The sequence below is a fragment of the Scyliorhinus canicula genome, chromosome 5, assembly GCF_902713615.1.
Source record: "Scyliorhinus canicula chromosome 5, sScyCan1.1, whole genome shotgun sequence".
Taxonomy (NCBI): domain Eukaryota; kingdom Metazoa; phylum Chordata; class Chondrichthyes; order Carcharhiniformes; family Scyliorhinidae; genus Scyliorhinus; species Scyliorhinus canicula.
The window spans coordinates 11,376,118-11,400,869 of record NC_052150.1 but is presented as its reverse complement, the minus strand read 5'-3'; the positions used below and the strand labels follow the sequence as shown (position 1 = coordinate 11,400,869).

The 24,752-nt window shown below is 50.5% G+C and overlaps 1 protein-coding gene across 3 annotated transcripts in view; it reads left to right on the top strand.

Annotated features, from left to right (window-relative positions):
- The window catches only part of limd1a (LIM domains containing 1a), a 74,353-nt gene that overhangs the window by 25,844 nt on the left and 23,757 nt on the right, over positions 1-24,752 (top strand). For all 3 annotated transcript variants that reach the window (XM_038796573.1, XM_038796572.1, XM_038796574.1), the window contains exon 2: positions 6,629-6,730. In XM_038796573.1, coding sequence (XP_038652501.1) covers positions 6,629-6,730 — 102 coding nt within the window. The remainder of the gene's footprint in view (positions 1-6,628; positions 6,731-24,752) is intronic.

Genomic DNA, 24,752 nt, shown 5'->3' with positions numbered 1-24,752 from the left:
TGGGACTTCCGGTGATGGTGGGCAGGAGGCAGACACTGGAGGGCTTCCGCTTGGGAATGGCAATTTCGGGATTTTAATGCCCAGTTCCAGGGGCAACGGAGGCTGAAAAAGCTGTAAGAAGGCACAGGGAGGAGAAATGTCCAAGCTTGGGGGAAAAAAATGGCCGTGAAAAAGGGGGTTAACGAAAGTCCACGGGTGAGTGGAAAAGTCAGCGCAGGAACTGTAAGGAAAGCGGAGGCTGGAGCACCAGGGGGAGGCCGCATTGCTCACACAGCAGAAGAAATGGCCAAAGTGATGGCTGTGGAACTTGAAAAACAGTTCACAAAGCACATGGAAGCGATGAGGAAGGAGATGGGGGCGGTATTGAAAGTGCTGGTGGAGGAGGCGATTGCCCCGGTGAGGGAGGAGGTATCGAGCGCAGTGGCGGAGGTGCGGGAGCAGGGTGAGACACTGAAGGAAGTGGAAGAGGCATTATCGCAGCACAGTGATCAACTCCCCTCGATGGGAAAGGAGTTGCGGAGGGTGACAGAGGCCAACAAGGTTCTGCGTGCCCAAAATGGAAGACCTGGAAAACAGATCCAGGCGACAGGATTGTGGGTCTGCCTGAAGGGGTGAAAGGCCTGAGGCCGACGGAGTATTTTGCCACGATGTTGGCGGAGCTATTGGGGGAGGGGGACGATCCCTCCCGATATGAACTGGTTCGGGCTCATCGGTCGTGGAGGGCGATACCAAAGGCGAGTGAGCCGCCAAGAGTAGTAACTGTGTGTTTCCGTAGGTACAGTGTGAAGGAGAAGGTCCTGTGCTGGGCAAAGTAGAAGCGGGTGGTGCAGTGGGCTGGAGCTGGTATACGCATATACCAGGACTTTACGGTGGAGCTGACTAGGAGGGGGGCTGTCTTCAGCCGGGTGAAGAAGGCAGTGTACATCAGCAAGATGCAGTGCGGCATAGTATATCCAGCTAAGTTGAGGGTGACCTACAAATCCAAGGACTTTTATTTTGGGACGGCGGAAGCGGTGGAGGAGTTTGCGAAGGCAGAAGGACTGTGGCAGAATTGAGAAATGGGACTGAGAGCAGGTCGTGTACCGATGTAGCCTCATGTAACTTTATTTTTTCACTGCGTGTTGGTGTATGTACTAAATGAGTCGACGCTGTATATTTGGGCAAGGGAAGAGTTGGGACTTTCATTTGCAATGATGGTTCTTTGGGGTGTCGGTGTTATTTGATGCAGGTGGGCCATTGTTTGGGGGTTGGTGGGAGGATGGGATCGTTGTTGTTGGTAGGGGGATTGACATTGTATTCGTTACCGTTTACTGTTTGTTGGTGGGGTGTAAATTCTGAAAAAAATGTGAAAATGGAGAATAAAAATATTTTTAAAAAAAACCAAAAACACTGCAAAGAAGTTACTGTGAAAATCCCCTAATCGCCACATTCCGGCGCCTTTTCGGGTACACAGAGGGAGAATTCAGAATGTCCAATTCACCTAATAACATGTCTTTCGGGACTTGTGGGAGGAAGTGGAGCACCCGGAGGAAACCCACGCAGACACTGGGAGAACGTGCAGACTCCGCACAGACTGTGTCCCAAGCCAGGATTCGAACCCGGGACCCTGGCGCTGTGAAGCAACAGTGCTAACAACTGTGCTGCCATGCCTCCAATATGATCGTGACTGATCCTCCACCTCAACTACCCTATCCCAGATGACCCCTGTATCCCTTAATATTCAGAAATCAACACAGTACACGGACAGAGTATCCACATTCCTCTGGGTTAGAGAATTCATAAATCCACAACCTTCTGAGGTGAGGAAATTTCTCCTCCTCTCTGTCCCAAATGGCTGACCTTTATCCTGACCCCTGTTTCTAAACTTCCCAGCCTATATGAAAATGAATGAAAATCGCTTATTGTCACGAGTAGGCTTCAATGAAGTTACTGTGAAAAGCCCCTAGTCGCCACATTCCGGCGCCTGTTCGGGGAGGCTGGTACGGGAATCGAACCGTGCTGCTGGCCTGCTTGGTCTGCTTTAAAAGCCAGCGATTTAGCCTTGTGAGCTAAACCAGCCCCTATATTAAAGAAGCAACGCATTTCAAGACTGGTTGAGCGCCTCATGCTTGTATTTACATACTGAGCATGTAGCACCTTCATGAGTCCATTGATGCTCAAACAGGAATCCTTGAAAATTGAACTCTGCCCTCCCTTCCACCCAAGATTTATGGCCGGTATTAATTCAGGACTGCGTTTTAACCATTAGTGACACTAACCAGCCTGACCTAGCGAGACATAATGAAATAAACCTTTGACATTTCAAGCTTGTGTTTGGAAAGATCAGGAAATTAATTAACTTGTTTTTGTAAAACTGCTCATTGAGATTAGTTGTTCCACTTGATTCGGTTGCTTAAACCCAGTGCTCGCAACGTGCCTGGCTATTGCACTTGCCACCTCCTGGGAGGGTGCTGGGAGCCCTCCGATACTGCTCGATACAGCTGCAGGATAAATTGTGGGAAGCACTTGCAAAACGTATCAGATTTTGTTGGTGGGCGATGACGGACGAAGGCCGGGATTTACCTCGCCAGCCAAGCCCATCGCCTTTTGGCGTGACTGGAAGATCCCGGTTGTGGGCAGGGCCGGAATGCACCCCCGCCCATGTTTCTGTCTGAAGAAGGCACTGAGACCATAGAACATACAGTGCAGAAGGAGGCCATTCAGCCCATCGAGTCTGCACCGACCCACTTAAGCCCTCACTTCCACCCTATCCCTGTAACCCAATAACCCCTCCTAACCTTTTTGGTCACTAAGGGCAATTTGGGCAGCACGGTGGCACAGTGGTTAGCATTGCTGCCTACGGCGCTGAGGACCCGGGTTCGAATCCCGGCCCTGGGTCACTGTCCGTGTGGAGTTTGCACATTCTCCCCGTGTCTGCGTGGGTTTCACCCCCACAACCCAAAGATGTGCAGGGTAGGTGGATTGACCACGCTAAATTTCCCCTTAATTGGAAAAAATGAATTGGGCACTCTAAATTTATTAAAAAAAAAACTAAGGGCAATTTATCACGGCCGATCCACCTGACCTGCACGTCTTTGGACTGTGGGAGGAAACCGGAGGAAACCCACGCAGATATGGGGAGAATGTGCAGACTCCGCACAGACAGTGACCCAGCGGGGAATCGAACCTGGGACGCTGGCGCTGTGAAGCCACAGTGCTGGCCACTTGAGCTGCCCTATTGCTCTAATTCTGCTCTCTGACACATCCCCTGGAATAGGCCTCTAATTAACAACTGGGCCTGCAGCTACCCAAGGCCCTTGTGGAACACCTTCCCTAGACCCCTTCGCCCTTCTACCTCATACCTGCCCTAACACCATGTGTTGTGTTATCAAATTTAGTCTAATAAAGCCCCTAGCGAAACACCTTGGGATAGTTTACGAAGTTAAAGGCGCTATGTAAACCCAGGTTGTCTGTGTGGTGGATATCAGTGGATGTAGTGTTGTCAACTGGTAGACAGATGTCCCCTTTATGCTTTGTGTAGTGCAATCATAAATGTTCGTGCAAAGGATATATTAATTTTCATTGCAAACGGCAAAAGGTTAAACACCCCCCCCCCCCCCCCTCCCCCCCAAGGTTATTTGCTACATTGGCATCATTTGTAAATTGAGAAGCCATTGCAGGTGATCTGTGGCTGTAGTCTGAGTTGCTAAGGGTGGAGCAGAGCAGGGCAACCCAACGGAGGAGTGAGATTGGAGGAGGATAGTGGGGTCAGCAGTGTCCGAGGCTGGAGACCGGTCAAGAAGCGAGGGATGGGGGGGGGGGGGGGGAAATAGCCCACCATGGTTAAAGGAAGAGTAAATGTCATTTGTAACTTTTTCCTGATTTATGACCGGAGATATTGGAATTGGAAGCCGTTTGGAGAGAGGGTTACCAGGCAGATTCCTGGGATGAACTCTTTGTCAATCGGGAAGATTCAAACATGGAGCTCCAGGAGATGGGCATGATTTGCGAGACTGTACCTTGTCTAAAGTGATTGGCTAGAAACAGGAGGTTGAAAGGTGGTCGTATTGCGTGGAGAATAGGTACTGACGGGAGGAGAAAGAACGATTTAAGAGTATTTGCTAACATGGGATCCAGGAGAGAAGATGAGTGAGGTTAAGTGGTGATCGAGTCAAGTGAACAAGGCGTAGGCCTCATGAACAAGGTGAGCTGCAGCAGGCATGAGGGGAGATGAGAGAGAAACTGGAGAAGGATGATGCTTGACATGGTCTAACCAGTCCCTCTGATGAATAGCTAACCAGTTGTGTATTGTGTAGTGTGTCCCTTCAACCGGATGGGAGCACCAGGGTGGGAGGTAGTAATGAATTGAGATATAAAAGGTGAATGTATGAGATTGATGCAAGCAAATGGCAGGCTATAGGCTGGATAGCTGGGAATCGAAAGGTGCTGTTAGCCCAAATGTCAGCGGAGTTAAACAGCTCAGAATGCAAAATATAGTTTGGGAAGGATAAATTTTATAGCTTGTTTAGTTCAAGGGCTCATGACATGAAAACGTCAGGCCCCCACCTCCGCTGATGGTCTCTTGGCCACGCTGGCCCGAGCCACTTGCGATTGGATCAGTCAAGCACTTCCGTGTATTTGGAAATGGGAAAATCCTGTAGTCCCTCAGATTTGATGAGATTATTGATGTGACTTCTGTTCCAACAGTAAATGGTTGCTTGAAAGGGGGCTTGGGGGTGAGGGGCAGGTGGGGTTCTCTTTTACAGTTGCTGAACGGGTGTAAAGCAGAGACAAAAGCACCAGTGTAAAATACTGCCGGCGGCATTGAGAAGGTGATAAATGTTTTGTTTTCCAAACTCACTTGTTGCATGTAATATTTTTTCTAATTTATTTGTGTGTGTGTGTGGAGGGTCTGTCTTATCTGTGTGCGGGAGGTGTGTTCATGGGTATCTAACTGTGTGCGTTCGTGTGGGCGGGTCTGTCTGTGCGTGTTCGTGTGGGTGGGTCTGTCTGTCTGTGTGGGGTGGGTGGGTCTGTCTGTGTGTGGGGGGCTGGCTCTGTCTGTGCGTGATCGTGTGGGGTGGGCGGGTCTGTCTGTTTGTGTGGGGTGGGTCTGTCTGTTCGTGTGGGGTGGGTGGGTCTGCCTGCGTGTGGGGTGGGCGGGTCTGTCTGTGCGTGTTCGTGTGGGTGGGTCTGTCTGTCTGTGTGGGGTGGGTGGGTCTGTCTGTGTGTGGGGGGCTGGCTCTGTCTGTGTGTGATCGTGTGGGGTGGGCGGGTCTGTCTGTTTGTGTGGGGTGGGTCTGTCTGTGCGTGTTCGTGTGGGGTGGGTGGGTCTGCCTGCGTGTGGGGGGCTGGCTCTGTCTGTGTGTGATCGTGTGGGGTGGGCGGGTCTGTCTGTTTGTGTGGGGTGGGTCTGTCTGTGCGTGTTCGTGTGGGGTGGGTGGGTCTGCCTGCGTGTGGGGGGCTGGCTCTGTCTGTGCGTGTTTGTTGTTTACTGGAGTCCAGTGCATGCCTAAGAAGATGATACTTAATGCCATGTGTGAACACCGTTTAACATTCTGCCAAGCGGCAGGTAACTAGCAAAACCCGCCCAGCACTCTATGCTAACGCACACCGTTTAATATTTGATTTGATTTATTGTCACGTGTTGGCACAAAGATGTACAACATGCCATTAAAAAAACAGAAGCTGTTTTGTCGATGTACCATTTGTCCAAAGTACAGTGAAAAGTATTTTTCTGCGGCCGAGGAACGTACACAGTATGTACATCGTAGACACAAGAATAATCAACAGAAATCATTGACAAATGGTACACCGACAAAACAGCTTCTGTTTTTTCAATGGCATATTGTACATCTTTGTGCCAACACTCTTCATGTGGGGGATTTGAGAGTTGAGGCGACTTATTTAAGGGGAATATGGAGAAGTATTAATGAAGGTGAAAGGATTTGCTGATGGGCGAGGTGCAGTGGAATGGAGGGAGGGCTGTGTGGATCATCATTACTGGCACGGACTAGTTGGGCTGAATGGCCTGTTTCCCTACTGAAAACTCAATCCGTCGCTTTGGTAGAGGTGAACTTGAATCTTGCTGAAAAGGGACATGCTGTCGAAGCTTTTCATTTTGCACTCATCAGTACAAGTTCTAGAATGCTACATTTCAAACAATCCCAACAATTCAATGTCATTTATTTTTATTTTTTTTGTGTGAATTGTGTGCTGTTGGAGCTAGTGAATGGAACACATTATATTTAGGGCCTTGGTGTTAGGGCCTTGGTGTCAGGGCCTCTCTGCGGGGAGGTGTAGTGTTGTACTCCATAAAATTAATGGAATGCTGCCCAGCCTAGATAGAGCCAGATGTGTGGCAGAAGGGAAAACTGAAATGAAGTATTTAATAAGCCTTTTTTCTTTCGTAACTTGCTTGTAGAACCACGCAAGCTGCTACTTGTTTTGAAATATCCTTGTGCCAAAGTATGTTGCCACTTCCACACGGTGCGGGTTCTCTGCTGCCCCCTTGAGGTGGCGCTTTTATTAAAAAGTTATTGGCTCTACGTACTGGCTGCTTTCATCACTGCTCTACATTCATGTTGTTGACATTCCTCCTGCCATTAACGGGAACTAACTCGAACATTCCCTGTCGCTTTTCTTACAGGAACGTGTGTGAAGTGCAGCAAAGCGGTTTATGGAGCGCAGCAGGCCTGTCAGGCTATGGGGAACCTGTATCACGACGCCTGCTTCACTTGTAGTGCCTGCAGTAAGTAACACCTCCAGCAGCCATGTGCTGGGACTGAGTGCCCAGTCACGGGCAGGGCGACCAACCTGTTCGGAAATTTACCTCGGAATAACGCTGCCTCACAGCAGCCCCTCGATTGTTTGAACTTGTAAGAGTCAATGCAGCGCCGGGGAAAGGCCATTCAGCCCCACAAGGCTGTGCCAGTTGAGGAGCAATCCCCTTCACCTTCCTTTCTCCTTCAAATATCTACAAAATTCCTTTTTGAAAGCTACTATTGAATCTGTATCTGTATCCGCCAGCCTATCAGGCAGTGCGTTCCAAATCTCGCGTAGAAACAAATGTTTCCATATCTTGCCACTGGTTCTTTTGCCAGTTACCTTAAATCTGTGCCCCCTGTTTTCGACACCCTTGTGCCAACAGTAACAATTTCTCTTTCTTTACTCTACCTAATGCCTTCATGATTTTGAATACCTGCCCGCGCGCTCCCTCGCCTTGCAAGGTTCCTCGCCGCGCAGGCTCCTGTCCCAGTATCTGTAGTATTTTGCTCTTCTTTTCGCTTCTTATGTAGGTCCAGCTTAACCTTTTGACTGTTGTGCCCGGTGCTTTCTATTTGTAAAGGCCAGGGTCCCAGATGGTGAGATTGCTGTGGCGTTAGGTAATGCACACTCCCGAGAGCAAGGTCAGTGTTTCCATCGTGCGACGTTGAATCAGAATTCGAAGAGCTGCCTAAAACGGCCAAGGCATTGTCGAGGGAGTGTCGAAGGGAAGGGATATCCACTAGGCTGGTACCCCGGGGTGAGGGCCTTCAGTTACGGGGCAAAACTGGAAAAGCTTTTTTTTTTAAATAATTTTTATTGAGATTTTCAAAAACATATCAAAAACCGAAAATAACAACAAGAAAACAGTATTAACAACAACAAAAAGAAAAACACACTAACCCTCAAAACCAAACACCCCACCCAATTCCTCGACTCCCTCAACGCCATGGCCAGGGGCTCAATTGCCAACGCAAAGAGCAAGGGGGACAGGGGACACCCCTGTCTCGTCCCCCGGTGCAGCCGAAAGTACTCCGACCTCCTCCTATTCGTGGCTACACTCGCCATCGGGGCCTCATAGAGCAACCTCGCCCAACTGACAAACCCCTCCCCAAACCCAAACCTTTCCAGCTCCTCCCACAAGTACCCCCACTCAACCCTATCAAAGGCCTTCTCCGCGGCTAATGCTACCACTATCTCCGCCTTTCCTTCTACCGCCGGCATCATTATAACATTCAGAAGCCTACATATATTGATGTTCAGCTGCCTTCCCTTCACAAACCCTGTCTGGTCCTCATGAATGACCCCCGGCACACAGTCCTCTATCCTTGTGGCCAAGATCTTTGCCAACAGCTTGGCATCCACATTTAACAGCGAGATTGGCCTATATGATCCACACTGCAGGGGGTCCTTGTCCCGTTTTAAGGATCAAGGAAATCAGCGCCCGTGACATAGTCGGGGGCAAAGCCCCCCCCCTCCCTTGCCTCGTTAAAGGTCCTAACCAACAGGGGGCCCAACAGGTCTGCACACATTTTGTAACATTCGACCGGAAACCCATCTGGCCCCGGCACCTTCCTCGACTGCGTGCTGCCTATCCCTTTGACCAGCTCCTCCAGCTCAATCGGCGCCCCCAGCCCCTGCACCTGTCCCTCCTCTACCTTCAGAAATCTCAGCCTATCCAAAAAGCGCCCCATCCCCCCCCTTTCCACCGGGGGCTCGGACCGGTACAATTCCCCATAAAAGTCCCAGAAGACCCCATCAATGTCCACCCCCCTTCGCACCACATTGCCTTCCCTATCCGTCACTCCACCAATCTCCCTGGCCGCGTCTCGTTTACGTAACTGATGCGCCAGCATCCTACTCGCCTTCTCCCCATATTCGTACACCGCTCCCTGTGCCTTCCTCCACTGAGCTTCCGCCTTTCCGGTGGTCAGCAAGTCGAACCTGGCCTGAAGGTTACGTCGCTCCCTCAACAGTCCCTCCTCCGGAGCATCCGCGTATCTCCTGTCCACCCTTACCATCTCCCTCACCAACCTCTCCCTCTCTTTTTGCTATCCCCTCTCCCTATGGGCTCGGATGGAAATCAACTCCCCTCTAATCACCGCCTTCAATGCCTCCCAAACCGTCTCCACCCGGACCTCCCCATTATCATTGGCCTCTAAATACCTCTTGATACACCCCGAACCCACCCGCCCACCTTCTCATCCGCCAGCAGTCTCACCCCCCCCCCCCCCCCCCCCCCCCCCCCAAATCTGGTCCATAAACCTCCTCAACACCTTAGCCACCGCGGGCCTCCTGCCCGTCCTGGACATGGATCGATCCAATGGGGGATCCAGCATTGTGTTAAAGTCCCCCCCCAGTATCAGGTCTTTAGATCCGGAATGCGGCCCAGCATGCGCCGCATAAAACCCGCATCGTCCCAATTTGGGGCATAGACATTCACCAGCACCACCCGCTGCCCTTGGAACTTGCCGCTCACCATCACATACCTCCCTCCACTGTCAGCCACCATGTATGATGCCTCAAACGAGACCCTTTTTCCCACCAGAATCGCCACCCCCCGATTTTTTGCATCTAGCCCCGAATGAAACACTTGGCCCACCCAGCCCTTCCTCAGTCTAACCTGGTCCGCCACCTTCAGGTGCGTCTCATGGAGCATAGCCACGTCTGCCTTCAGCCCCTTCAGGTGCGTAAACACCCGGGCCCGTTTGACCGGCCCATTCAGCCCCCTCACATTCCAGGTCATCAGCCAGATCAGAGGGCTCCCTGCCCCCCTCCCCTGCCAACTAGCCATTACCCATCCCCTGCCCCCCCCTGCATACTCCAGCTCCTTCCTGGCCATTTCAGCAGCAACCCGGTACAACCACCCCCCGCCCCCCCCCCCCCTCCCCAAAAGGCTAGGACCCCTCCCAGCCGCGTTACTCCCTCCATAGCACTCCCGTGAGCCAGCTAACTTCTGCTGACCCCGGCGACTGCCGCTACTCCTCCTCCCCCAGACCCATCAGCAGACCCTCCTCCTCCGCCGCCCGCGCTTCTCAGCTCCGACCCCGCCCCCATCCACCCTCAGCGCGGGAAACAGAAGAAAAGCCCGCACTTTCCCTCTGCCCGACCCCCCCACGCAAAAATGGCAGCACCCCACCCGCCCAAGAACCAACACACACCCAGCTTAAAACAGCATAAAACAGAGACCCTTCCCACCGAAAGTTAACAGTTATTTACAAACCCCCGACCCTCGGTCAGAGTCCAACTTCTTGGCCTACACAAAGGCCCACGCCTCCTCCGGGGACTCAAATAAAAGTGCCGGTCCTTGAAAGTGACCCACAGACGCGCCGGCTGTAACCTGCCAAACTTCACACTCTTTCTGTGGAGCACCGCCTTCGTCCGGTTGTACCCGGCCCTCCGCTTAGCCACCTCCGCACTCCAGTCCTGGTAGATCCGCACCTCCGTGTTCTCCCACTTGCTGCTCCGCTCCTTCTTGGCCCACCGGAGCACGCACTCTCGGTCAGTGAACCGGTGGAATCGCACCAGCACCGCCCGTGGCGGCTCATTCGGCTTGGGCCTCCTAGCCAGTATTCTGTGGGCCCCCTCCAGCTCCAGGGGCCCCTGGAAGGACCCAGCTCCCATCAACAAGTTCAACAAAACGACCACATAGGTCCCCAGGTCCGACCCCTCCAGCCCCTCCGTGAGGCCCAGGATCCGCATATTTTTCCGCCTCGACCGGTTCTCCATCTCCTCGAACCGCTCCTGCCACTTCTTATGGAGCGCCTCGTGCATCTCCACCTTCCCCGCGAGGGCCGCGGCCTCATCCTCTCTTTCGGAGGCTTGTTGGCGGAGCTCCCGGATCTCCACCCCCTGGGCTGCCTGCGTCGCCAGCAGCTTGTCCGTATTCGCCTTCAGCGAGTCCAGCAGCTCCACTTTTAGCTCCTGAAAACATTGCTGGAGAGGCTCCTGCTGCACCTGCGCCCACTGCCTCCACTCCTCGAGGCCCCTGCCGGCCGCCATCTTGATTCTCTTCCCCCGCTTTTTCTTAGGCGCTGCCACCGCTATTTTGCTGGCCCCACTCCTGATCAAGACCATAGACCACTGGGGATCCGCTGCAGACACCTTCCCACGTCGGGAACCGTCGAGCAAGTACCGCTGGGGGCCCTTAAAAGAGCCCAAAAGTCCGTTCCTGGCGGGAGCTGCCGAACGTGCGGCTTAGCTCCGCATAGCCGCAACCGGAAGTCCAAAGCTGGAAAAGTTGATCTCCCTCGAGCAGGGAAGGTTAAGAGGAGGTTTAATGGAGGCGTTCAGAATCGTGAAGGGTTTGCGGAGAGTAAATGAATAGAAACTGTTTCCAGAGGCAGAGACACTGACACTGATTTACGGAGATTGGCAAAAGAATCAGAGGTGACGTGAATTCATTATTTGCGCAGTGTTACTGTGATCTACAATGCGCTACCTGAAAGGACGGTGGACGAAGATTTGGCGAGCAGCATTTAAAAGAGAAATGCTTGAAAGGAGAAACAGGGCTCTGGGGAAAGGGCCAGGGTGTAATTAATTGGACAGCGCCAACAATGAGCCAGCATGGGTTACGGTGGACTAAATGGCCGTCTTTTATGCTATAAATCCTATCCATATTGCTACATTCTCTTTAATATGATGTGACTTCAAGTTTCTATCTGTCAAACACTTTTGAAAACCTACCAGCACAAGGTCCACCGCAGTTCCTTTTGTCGACAATCTTGTTTGCTCCTCTCGCTCCATTGCTGGTCTGTGCACCCAGATCGAGATGAGCTCTTCCCTAACCACAGCCTTCAGTGCCTCTCTCAGCACCAGAGCAGAGAGTGCACCTGTGACGCTCTGATTCACATAGTTAGAAATGGCCCCTTCCAACCTCAGATATTCCCTTCACTGCGAAGAGACCAACGTCCAATCTCCACTGGTCCACCTGGTGCGGAACGCGGTCAGGCATCACGATCGCCGAGTACTCTCTCCCTGCCACTCGTGAAATCAACGTCTTATCTAAAACAAAAGAGTTTATCTGGGAATAACACTTGTGAACATATGAAAAGAAAGAAAACTCCATCGTCTTGAGTCTCCCAAAATGCCATGGATCCACGCCACCCATAAGCTTCATGAATCTCGACAGCTCCCCCACCATCACCGATCTCCTCCCGGATCTAGAACATGAGCGATAGTATATACTGCACAGCACTACCCGGGAACCCTTCAACTACCCAGCACCAATCTTCCGCACGGATCAGCAATGACCTTCATTCAAAAGACACCCTCTTACTTATTTTTAAAAAAAGAAATTTTTTTTTTTAGCGTACCCAATTATTTTCTTTTCTAATTAAAGGGCAGTTTAGCGTGTCCTGCACATAGTCTAGTCTGCATCTATTCTGCACATCTTTGGGTTATGGGGGTGAGACCCACGCAGGCACTGGGAGAATGTGCAAAGTCCATGCACAACCCTTTTGCATTTAAAAAAAAAAGATTTAAGAGTACCCAATTAATTTTTTCCAATAAGGGGCAATTTAGCCTGGCCAATCCACCTACCCTGCACATCTTTGGGTTGTGGGGGCGAAACCCACGCAAACGCGGGGAGAATGTGCAAACTCCACACGGTCAGTGACCCAGAGCCAGGATCGAACCTGGGACCTAAGCGCGTGAGGCAGCAATGCTAACCACTGCGCCACCGTGCTGCCCCCACCCTCTTACTTATTAACACAGCCCCCTCTCTTGACTTCATGTCAAGTCCTGAGTGATAGTCCTTTTTTTTAAATTTAGAGTTCCCAGTTCATTTTCTTTTCTAATTAAAGGACCGTTTAGCGTGGCCAACTCACCTACCCTACACATCTTTGGGTTATGGGGGCAAAATCCTCGCAAACACGGGGAGAATGTGCAAACTCCACACGGACAGTGACCCAGAGCCGGGATCGAACCTGGGACCTCGGCGTTGTGAGGCAGCAGTGCTAACCCACCGTGTCACCGTACTGCCCCGAGTGGTAGTCCTGACCATCCCACCCCTTTCTCCACCTTACCTGGTCTGCCACCTTTTTAAGCGAATCTCCCGGAGAAGCATCAAGTCCACACTCTGGTTCTTCAGACGAGTAAATACGCGCGCCCTTTTCACAGGTCCGTCTAGGCCGCGGAGATTCCAAGCCTGCCATATCGCCCGAACCCGATCCAAAAATAACCACTATCCTACTCTCCACATCTCCCCAATCCCGGAACGTCAAACACACCTCAATAAAAAGAAAACAGGAAGGAGAATGATAGAGAAGAACATAACAAAGGTACAGAAATTCAAAGCAACCAAACTAACAACAATGTCATCAACGGCACAGAACAACCGCATTTCAACATATTTACGGATTTCCAATCCCCTGGTCACGAGGAAACTTGCTCGCTTCCTCCGGGGTGTCTGAAAAGTGAACCTGGTTATGAAAGGTGATCCACACGCAGGCCAGGTACATTCCAAATCTCTCACCTTCCTTATGCAGGACCGCCTTGACTTTGTTGAATCCTGCCGGCGTTTAGCCAGTTCCGTACCCCGCTGCCCTCCCACAAGCTCTTCTTCGCCTGCCTGGCCCATTTCCGAATGATTTCCTTGTCCAGGAAACGGTGCCGACGCACCACCATCGCCCTTGGCTGCTCGCGCACCTTCAGCTTTCGCCCCAGCGCTCTGTGTACACGATCAATCTCCAGGGGGGGGGGGGCTGACTGAAAACCTTCTCACCTCCCAGCTTCTGCAGCATCTGTGCGACCTGCTCCGAGAATTGTGAGCCCTCCAACCCCTCTGGCAGACCCGCCATTCTGATAATTTGCCGACGCTCCGTGATTCTCCAACGCGTCAACCACGTCACGTACTTTTTTGAAGCTGTCAGCCACCAAGGAAAGTTCTGCTTCCACCAAGGACAGCCGGTCCTCGTGGTCGGCACCAGACTCCTCCAGTTTCTGGAGCGATGCACCCTGAGCCTCGCGTCTACTCTACTCTGACCACTGCGGTCTTAATCGGATCAATGGCCCTTTCCGGATCTTCAGAGATTTCCAGCCTCTGTTTATGGAACTCACATGTCAAAAGGTCCACCGACTTAGCTGTGGACCACTGGGCCGGAAGTGCGGACTCCGGGTCCACCACCACTGAGCCTTCTACAGTGCCTCGCGATCTGCCTGCAGCCAAGGTTTTTTTTTGCCGTTGCTCTTGGCCGTGTGCATTCCCTCAAAATATTGCCAACACCGTCCCCTGCAAGAGTCGGGACCGCGTTTAGAGGTCCGACTGGGATTTACGGGGTGTAAAACAGTTTCCCCGCGCGGGAGCCACCAGGTACACAGCCATCTCGTGCATGGCCGCCAACGGAAACCCGCTGCTTCTTTTGCCAATCACCTTCAATCCATGTCCTCTGGTTCTCGAACCTTCCACCAATGGGGGACAGTTTCTCCCTGTCCGACTCTGCCCAGACCCCTCATGATTTTGAAGATCTCTAATAAATCTCTGGATCTTCTCTAATGAGAGCAGTCCCGGCTTCTCCAATCTTTCGAAGTAACTGAAGTTCCTCATGCCGGCGTCAATTCTCGTGAATCTTTTCTGCAACCTCTCTAAGGCCCTCGCATCCCCTCCCTAAAGTGTGGTGCTCGAAGCTGAACGCAATACTGCAGCTGAGCTGAACCAGTATTTTGCGGAGTTTAACATAGCCGCCTTGCATTTGTACTCTAAGCCCCTATTGCTTTATCAATCATTCCCACAACCTATCCTGCTACTTTCAAATATTTAAGTGCGTATACAGCCGCGTCCCTCTGCCCCTGAAACAGGAAAGGGGAATGCTGATAAATCTCAGCACATCTGACAGGGCAAGAAAATGCTTTTGAGTCCGGTTGATGCATCTTCAGAGCTGAAGAGAGGGAGAAATCTGTTGGATTATATCCTGCATCAGCGGGGCTGGGACAGCGTTGAAGGCCGGTGATCAGTAGGAGCTGGGAGAGATTGCCACAAAGATGTAAAAACAAGTGACAGGTGGCCCGGTGGAGAAGGGAGGGTTTCTGCATTGGAACTACAAAAAGGTTTGGGATGTATAAAAGAATGGTTAAGGTGGAAGAGAAAAAGGACGGCAGGGTGGCGCAGTGGTTAGCACTGCTGGCTCACGACGCCGTGGACCTGGGTTCGATCCCAGCCCCGGGTCACTGTCTGTGGAGAGATTGCATATTCTCCCCGTGTCTGCACATTCTCCCCGTGTCTGCGTGGGTCTCACTCCCACAACCCAAAAAGATGCGCAGGTTGGGTGGATTGGCCACGCTAAAGTGCCCGTTTAAAATGGGGAAGAAATTGGGTACTCTAAATTTATATTTTTTTTAAAAGGTGGAAGAGAAAGATCACCGTCTAAAGCAGTTGAACTCAATGCTGAGTCCTGAGGGCTGGAACATTTCTGATTGTATTCACTGCCCCCAATGCGGTCTCCTCTACGCTGGGTGACTAAATGCAGCCTGGGTGACCACTTTGCGGAACTCCTTCATTCAGTCCGCAAATACGATCCCAAACTTCCTGCTGCTTGTCATTTCAACTCAGCATCTTGCTGTCACGTCCACATGTCAGTCCTTGACCTGTGCCGTGCTCCAGTGAAGCCCCTTGCAAAGGAGGAACAGCACCTCCCTTTCCGATTAAGCATGTACTTACGATGGGCAATTGAATCGAATTTGAGCGCATAATGTTTACCAAATTCTAAAAAGAGGATCAAATGTTTTGATCAAATATACATGGGGAGTAACTATCATCGCTTGTTGTAAAACCCCATCAGGTTCACTAATGTCCTTTTAGGGAAGGGAGTCGGCCATCCTTACCTGCTCTGGCCTACATGTGACTCCAGACCCACAGCAATGTGGTCGAGTCTTAATTACCCTGTGACATGGCCAGCGGGTTGCTCCTTTTCAAGGACAGTTGGGGATGGACACCAGATGCTGGCCTTGCCCAATGATGTCCAAATCCATGAAAGAATATTCCAAATTCAGGAAGGTCAGGAACCAGACCACAAAATAATAATCGCTTATTGTCATGAGTAGGCTTCAATGAAGTTGCTGTGAAAAGCCCCTAGTCGTCACATTCCGGCGCCTGTTCGGGGAGGCCGGTACGGGAATTGAACCCGCGCTGCTGGCATTGTTCTGCATTGCAAACCAGCTGTTTAGCCCACTGTGCTAAACCAGCCCCTGAGAAGTAAGGAGGGAGATGACGAGGCTTTCTATAAATGGGAATGATCTAGAATTGGAATCCCGTGTTGAAGAAACTACAGTGGCGGCTCTTGAACATTTTGAAACACAAACTGCATTTTGGTGCGGAATTGTCTGGAACAGGCATATCTTTTGAAAAAGGGCACCAGTGGGCTGCACAAGATGGCCACTGAGAATCATTTGACATAATTTGCACGTTTAAGCACTGCCACACCCTGTCCCAAAGACAAAAGGGGACACACTCTGGGCTAAGGGTGTCACTACTCATCTCCTGAGACCATTCTGAAGAGATTTCTTCACCTGAATCTGTCTTTTCGGAAACAAAGGCAGTGATTATCCCAAAGCCCCGAGGATGAATGCCTGCAGACTCTACCATTATCAATAAAATATAGTAAGAGAAGGTCACGTTTCGGTCAAACCACACCTTTGATCACTTCTGGTCGTGAGATACAAAGGAACTCACGGTAGCATTGTGAATAGCAAATTGCTTCACAGCTCCAGGGTCCCAGGTTTGATTCCGGCTTGGGTCACTGTCTGTGCGGAGTCTGCACATCCTCCCCGTGTGTGTGTGGGTTTCCTCCGGGTGCTCCGGTTTCCTCCCACAGTACAAAGATGTGCAGGTTAGGTGGATTGGCCGTGCTAAATTGCCCTTCGTGTCCAAAATTGCCTTTCGTGTTGGGTGGGGTTATGGGGATAGGGTGGAGGTGTTAACCTTGGGTAGGGTGCTCTTTCCAAGAGCCGGTGCAGACTCGATGGGCCGAATGGCCTCCTTCTGCACTGTAGATTCTATGACTCTATGATCAACTGTTCAGTCACCAAGAGCAGTTTGGAAAAAGGCCACAAGGGCTTCGAGGAACTTGCAAACATGCATTTTTCATTGCTCAGAGGAAGTGGTTCAGAGTGATCTTAGTGGAGCATTCAGGATACCAGTCAGTGACATGCAAAAAGTAGATCTATTTGTTTTGTTTATATCTAATTGTATTTAAATAGTGGGTATTAGCTGGTGATTCACTTGTTCCCTCTATAAATAGAAATAGATTGAAACTGTGGTTGTTGGCATAGGCAGTGTATGCTAATCATAAGAGTCATACAGCACAGAAAAGGCCCTTTGGTCCATTGCACCAGTCAAAAACAGCCACCTAACTTCTAATCCCATTTTCTAGCACTTGACCCATAGCCGTGTCTGCCCTGGGATTGCAAGTACACATCTAAATACTCCTTCAACGTTATGAGGGTCTCTGCCTCCACCAACCCTGTCAGGCAGCAAGTTCCAGACTCCCACCACCCACTGGGTAAAGTTTTTTTTTTCCACATCCCCTCTAAAGATCCTGCCCCTTACCTTAAATCTATGTCCCCTGGTCATTGATCTCTCTACAAAGGGGAAATGTTTCTTCCTGTCTGCTCTATCTCTGCCCCTCATAATTTTACACATCTCAATCATGTCTTCCCTCAGTCCCCTCTGCTCCAAGGAAAACCATCCCAGTCTATCCAATCTCTCTTCATAACTAACACTCTACCGCCCAGGCGACATCCTGGTAAATCTCCTCTGCACCCTTTCCAGTGCCATCACATCCCTCCTATAATATGGATTCCAGAACTGCCCACAATACTCTAGCTGCGACCTAACCAATGTTTTATACAGTTCCAGCATAACCTCCCTACTCTTAAACTTCTATGCCTTGACTAATAAAAGCAAGTATGCCATCTGCTAGGGCAGCATGGTGGCACAGTGGTTAGCACTGGGACTACGGAGCTGAGGACCCGGGTTCGAATCCCGGCTCTTGGTCACTGTCCGTGTGGAGCTTGCACATTCTCCGGTTTAAATGAGTAAAAATGAAATTGCAGACGGGTATCTGTATTTTTGAGGTCTTGTGGCGTAGTGCGTCGTGCCCTTACCTGTGAACAAGAAGCGGGTGGAAGTCCAACCTCAGGACTTGATAGCCACAGAAGGTGTGTCCGTCACATTGCCAAAAAGGTTGATCACCAGGGGCGGCATGCGGCACAGTGGTTAGCACTGGGACTGCGGCACTGAGGACCCAGGTTCGAATCCCGGCTCTTGGCCACTGTCCGTGTGGAGCTTACACATTCTCCCCATGTCTGCGTGGGTATCACCCCCCAAAACCCAAAGATGTGCAGCTTGGGTGGATTGGCCACACTAAATTGCTCCTCAATTGGAAAAGAAAAATAATTGGCTACTCTAAATGTATATTTTTAAAAAAAAAGAAGGTTGATTACCAGCCTGCAGATCCTTCCAAGAGTGGGCGAGGTGCAGTGCTTTGCCAAGCATGATCATGGACCAAACAAAAGGAAGTCCATGGTTGCCAGGCTCTTCGGGCAGGGTATCTGAAGCAGGAGGAAAACGTTTTCGTCATGCCAAGGTTTGTTTGTTTTCTGAGTAAAGCAGCGAAGGGAAAAAACGTTGAAGATATCATTTGATAATGTGCTGGCGAGGGGGATGGAGGCAGGGGCGTGGAGTGGGTGAGGGGAGGAGAGGAATATTTCTGTCGGGATGTGCCAAGGTGTACCAGTGGTCTTCCCGGTGCGTGTTCATTGTGCCATGTGATCGCTATTGGGTGTGAGCGGGCCGGTTTTGTCGGGGGCCGCTTTTGTTTGGAATCATTGGCTGGTGAAGGTTGCAGGAGGTGGAGGTTTCTGAGCTTGCACAAAGTTAATTTGACACTGGACACATTGAAGTATTCCCTGATGAGCAGTCGCACTCTATTTATAAAGGTTTGCCAACCCAATTGAACACAACCTCTTTTGTACAGCAGCGGGAGGGTTTGGTGCACTGAAGGATCTGGAACTAGAGGAAATTCAATGTTGGTTTTGGTCTCTGAGAATCTAACTGCGGCTTGGAGCTGAAACAGCAGCCCACTGACCTGCTGAGGTAGTGTGGGTGGAGGACTCCGTCTTCCATTCGTGTTCTGATGTACACCAGTATGACTGTTTAACGTGTGCAATGCAGCTGACGTAATGGAAGTGACTGTGATATTTGGGAATGCCAGAGGCTAATTAATGGCCCGACTTCTTACCTCGCTCCTCATTTGGGCTGGGCTGATTACTGAATTGAAATCACTTTGATTATAAATCAAGCCCCTACCTCTTGCTGTGAACAGCCCAAGGATTGGATGGTGTGAAAGCCAAACTTCCTAATTGCTATGATTTTCTAAAAATTTCAAGTGCCCAATTCATTTTATTTACAATTAAGGGGCAATTTAGCGTGGCCAATCCACCTACCCTGCACATCTTTGGGTTGTGGGGGCGAAACCCACGCAGACACGGGGAGAATGTGCAAACTCCACACGGACAGTGACCCAGAGCCGGGATTGAACCTGGGACCTCGGCGCTGTGAGGCAGCAGGGCTAACCCACTGTGCTGCCCACGCCATTGCAGAATTTAATGCTGTTGCTGCATTCTCTTTGTATCGTGTGACTGTTGTTGGATCTGTGCAGGTGAATGGTAAACAACTGCAGGTGGAGGGGGATTTTAGTGCCCTAGCTACTGTTCCCAGGGAGCACACATTCGTGCACCTCAGTGAAGGGAGTACATCGTTGACATTGGAGAGTCCATTCATGTCAAGGGTATCGTTGTAGTTCTATCTGCTGTTTGTAGCAGACTGGGCCAGTCTTGTAATTGTCACAGAAGGGGAGGGGCCCAGCCTTTTGAGTCAAGATTGGCAACAAAAATAGAACTAGACTGGTCTTATGTATTCCATTTGAGGAAACGTGACTCTCTTTGAGGAATGCAAAGGGCATGCAAGCCAAAATACACATCGATCCCCAGGGAACACCATGCTTCTTCAAGGCCAGGCCGGTGACTTACTCCCTCGGGGGGGAAAAACAGAGTTATGTAAGTAGGAAAACCTGGGAATAATTCGGCCTGTCCGATTCTCTTGAGGGGCCACACCTATCGTCCCAGTTCTCAAGTGTGCCCAGACCAAATATCTATGTGGTGACTGCAACCTGCTGGTTAACCGAGCAGTAAGGTTAGACGAGTACGCCATTCCCAGCATCGATGACATGTACACCAAGCTAGTCATGTCATGTCTATCAGCAGTCGAAATTGGACAGCACATCAAGGAATGTGTGGCAATCGATACTCCGGAGGCCTCTAACATTAAACCTGGTTGCCTGGATGTCCTTGGGTTGGGTGCACATTGACAATGTGGGACCATTTCTAGGCACCCTGTCCTTGCTATATATTCCACATTCGAGTGGCTTGATGCCTATCGGGTAAAGTCACCAACAGCTGCAACTATTGGGAAGCTGTGTCACTCCACTGGTTTGTCAGAGATCATTGTCTCTGTCAATGGAACCGCTTTCACCAGCACAGAATTCCCAAGGTTCACCGACCTGAATGGCGTCCGCCACATCTGGCCCCCGGCATCCTTTGTCAAATGATCTCACCGAAAGAGCACTTCAGACCTCTAAAGCTGGTGTGAAGAGGTTATCCAGATGTGATTTGGAGGGTAGTCTCCCAGATTCCTCCTGAGTTACCGCAAAGTACCACAGGCTACGACTGGCATCACGCCGTCAAGAGTTGCCGCTGAAACATTGCCAACGCGCACATCTGGATTTGGTGGGGAACGTGAGACAGATGCAAAGCGATCAGAAAATAAATCACGGCACACGCGTGGTTTTGTGCGTATGTTCAAAGTATGTGATACTGTTGGAAGTGGACCATGCTCGACTCTAGGAGTCATCATTTCAGAAAGTGGTCCGTTGTCGTTCTGAGTTATGTTGAGAACAAAGTCGGGCGCAGGTACGTGGGGAACATCCATTCAAGAGAAACATCCCTACAAAGGCAAGGTCAACCTGCAATCGATGTTTCTCTGTCAACCTCTGAGGCGTGCGGTCGACTGTTTTCCTGATGCAGCAGCACTAGCCACTGCGCCACCATGCTGCCCCCACAAATTGAATCTTGAGGCGGTGTTCGCCAAAGGAAGGTTGGTGGAAGACATGAACGCAAGTCGTTTTGGGCAAAGAAGTGCGGGTTAGGTGGATTGGCCATGTTAAATTGCCCTTGTTAAGTGGGGGTTACTGGGTTACGGGGATTGGGTGGATACATTGGCTTCAGTAGGGTGCTCTTTGTAAGGGCCGGTGCAGACTCAATGGGCCAAATGGCCGCCTCCTGCACTGTAAATTCTATGATAACCGAAGAGTGTTTTAAAATACTCCAATCTTTCCGCGCTGGGTCAGGTGATTGGTGCTGGAACCTGTGCAAAAGCTGTCCGGAATCCAATCCCCCCCCCAGTCTGGGTCAGAATCACAGGCGATATTGTTGCTCTCCTTTCTGATGTATGCTGGGAGTCCATTGGCGGACTTTCAGAAATTTGGTCGCGTGCCATACGGACAAGGAAATCGTTTCAGCTTAGTTCAACAATACAATGAATCAATCTCTTCCACTATAGTGGAAGGTTAACTCCATGGCCAGGAACAGAATGCGAGTAAAATAATCACCCAGTGATGTTTGGTAGTCCCAATATAAATTTGATTCGTTTATCACTCTTTCATGCTGAAACATGCTCTTTTACGAGTTTGGCAACATTACTGTTTTGCGTTCCACCCAGCTGGTGTGTGTGTGTGTGTAGCCAGCTGTGCATTCTTTTTTTTTTGGAACATCAACTCCCTCCCCCCAACAAGTGTGGAATGTTCTGGAATGTTATCACAAAGGATGTGAAAGAAGTTGCTGTGGTCTGCTACATCCGAGATTAGCTGTTCATTTTTTTTGGGGGGGGGGGGGGGTAAAAATAGTAATGACAATCGGGAGATTTGATTTGATGTGGAAAGCCTTGTTTGGGCTGAGTTTTTTGGAATGTATCTTGTTGTAATTCATACCCAGCACTTTCTGAATCGTGAGGCTCTGAGCAATTGACTTTGATGTTCAGATGGTGTTTAGCTGCACTGTTATTAACTGAAGAAAAACTCTTTCGCACTGTGTTTGTGTGTGTCTCTTTCTCTCTCTCCCCCTCTCTCTCCCTCCCTCTCTCTCCCCACTTGTGTTTCCCTCACTCCATCTGTTCTTCCCTTCCCCTCTTCAAATTTGCTCCCCTCTTTCTTTCTCGTGCGCTCTTTCCTCTCCCACGCTCTCCTCTCTCTCCTTCCTCTCTTTTCTCTCCGTATAGCTGCCTGGTACATCTGCAGCCTGGGGAAACGGCTCTGATGAAGGCTACCAAATGCAAACTGAGGACTTGAAAATAAAAAGCCGAATGATATTATTTTTTAAAAGCGCACACTAGTTTGATGGGATAATTTTAGGGGGGCACAGTGGTTAGCACTGCTGTCTCGCAAGGCCCGGGACCCCAGTTCAATTCTGACCTCTGGTGACAATGTGGAGTTTGCACTTTCTTCCCGGGTCTGCGTGGGTTTCCTCCGGCTGCTCCGGTTTCCTCCCACAGTCCAGGTCCAGGGATGTGCAGGTTAGGTGAATTGGCCGTGCCAAATTGCCCCCAAGTGTGGGGTTGCAGGAATAAGGTCGGGAATTGGGCCTAGGTAATGTATTCTTTCAAAGGATTGGTGCAGTCTCGATAGACCGAATAGCCTCCTTCTGTACTATAGGGATTCTATGATTCTATAATTTTAGTCACATTTTAAAAAAATTTAGTGTACCCAATTCATTTTTCCAATTAAGGGGCAATTTAGAGTGGCCAATCCATCTACCCTGCACATCTTTGTGTTGTGGAGTGAAACCCACGCAGACACGGGGAGAATGTGCAAACTCCACATGGACAATGACCCGGGGCCGGGATCGAACCTGGGACCTCGGCGCTGTGAGGCAGCGGTGCTAACCCACTACGCCACCGTGCTGCCCTTAATTGTAGTCACATGACTGAGAATGAAACTATTAACTACTTGGATCAAGCCAGAGGTTCTGGCAACGGAGGACTCAAAAATGAAAACCTTTCAACAAATCATCTTGAGCTGTGAGTGAACTGAGGATCAGGTTGCCCAACCACAGCAGTGAGGTAACAATGTCGAACATGGTGCTGTTAGGGAGGGAGTTCCAGGATTTTGACCCAGCGACGGTGAAAGAACAGCATTCATTTCCCAATATTTAAAAAATTCATTTGCGAGATGTGGGTGGTTAGGCCAGCACTTATTGCCCATCCCTGGTCGTCCTTGAGAGGGTGGTGGTGAGCTGCCTTCTCAAACCGCTGTAGTCCTGGAGGTGCACTGCTGTGCTCTTTGTGGGGGGGGGGGGGGGGGGGGGGGGGGGGGGGGGGGGGGGGGGGGTTTCCCAGAATTTTGACCCAGCGACGCTGAAGGAATGGCCAATATATTTCCAAGTCAGGGTGGTGAGTGTTTTGATGGGGAACCTCCAGGTGGTGGGGTTCCCAGGTATCTGCTGCTCTTGTCCTTCTAGATGGCAGTGGTCGTGGGTTTGGTGAGTTACTGCAGTGCCCTTGTAGATGGTACACAAGGCTGTCACCGTTCGTCGGTGGTGGAGAGATTCTGTGTTTGTGGAAGGGCAAACCAGCGGGACTGCTTTGCCCTGGATAATGTCGAGCTTCTTGACAAATGGAGAGTATTCCGTCACACCCCTGACTTGCGCTTTGTAAATGGTGGACCGGCTTTGAGGAGTCAGGAGGTGAGATATTTGCTGCAGGATTCCTGCCGTTGACCTGCTCTGATAGCCACTGTATTAATATGGCTAGTCCAGTTCAGTTTCTGATCAATGGTAACCCCCAGGATGCAGATGTTGAGGTACTCAGCAATGGTATTGAATGTCAAGAGTTGATGGTTAGATCCTCTCTTGTCGGAGATGGTCATTGCCTGGTAAAAGCATGGTGCAAATGTAAGTTGCCACTTGTCAGCCCAAGCCTGGATATTATCCAGGTCTTGTTGCATTTGGACATGGACTGCTTCATTATCTGAAGCATTGTGAATAGTGCTGAACATTGTGCAGTCATTGCAAACATCCCCACTTCTGACGTTATGATGGAAGGGAGGTCATTGATGAAGCAGCTAAAGATGGTTGGGCTTAGGACACTTCCCTGAGGAACTCCTACAGTGATGTCCTAGAGCGGAGATGATTGACCTCCAACCACCACAACCATCTTCCTTTGTGCCAGGTATGACTCCAACCAGCGGAGAGTTTCCCCCCCTGGTTCCCATTGACTTGTTTTGCTAGGGTTCCTTGATGTCATACTCTGTAAAATGCTGCTTATGAAGTTCAGCTCTTTTGTCCATGTTTGAACCAAGGCTGTAATGAGGTCAGGAGCTGAGTGACCCTGCTGGAACTCAAACTGATCGTCCGTGAGCAGGTTATTGCTGAGTAAGTGCCGCTTGATAGCTCCTTCCGTCACTTTGATGATGGAGAGTAGGCTGATAGGGTGGAAATTGGCTGGGTTGGATTTGCCCTGTTTTCTGTGCACAGGACACACCTGGGCAACTTTCCACGTTGCCAGGTAGATGCCGGTGTTGTAGCTGCACCAGAACGGCTTGGCTAGGGGAACGCCAAGTTCCTGAACACAAGTCTTCAGTACTACTGCCGGAATAATGTCAGGGCCCATAGCCTTAGCAGTATCCAGTGCAGATGTTTGTCACTTGCAGTGAATCGTATTGGCTGAAGACTGACATCTGTGATGCTGGGGACCTCTGGAGGAGACCGAGATGGGTCATCCACTTAGCACTTCGGCTGAAAAGTATTGCGAATCCTTCAGCCATATCTTTTGCACAGGTGTGCTGGGCTCCTCCATAGTTGAGGATGGGGATACTTGTGGAGCCTCCTCCTCCAGTGAGTTGTTAAATTGTCCACCGCCATTCACGGCTGGATGTGGCAGGACTGCAGAGCTTAGATCTGAT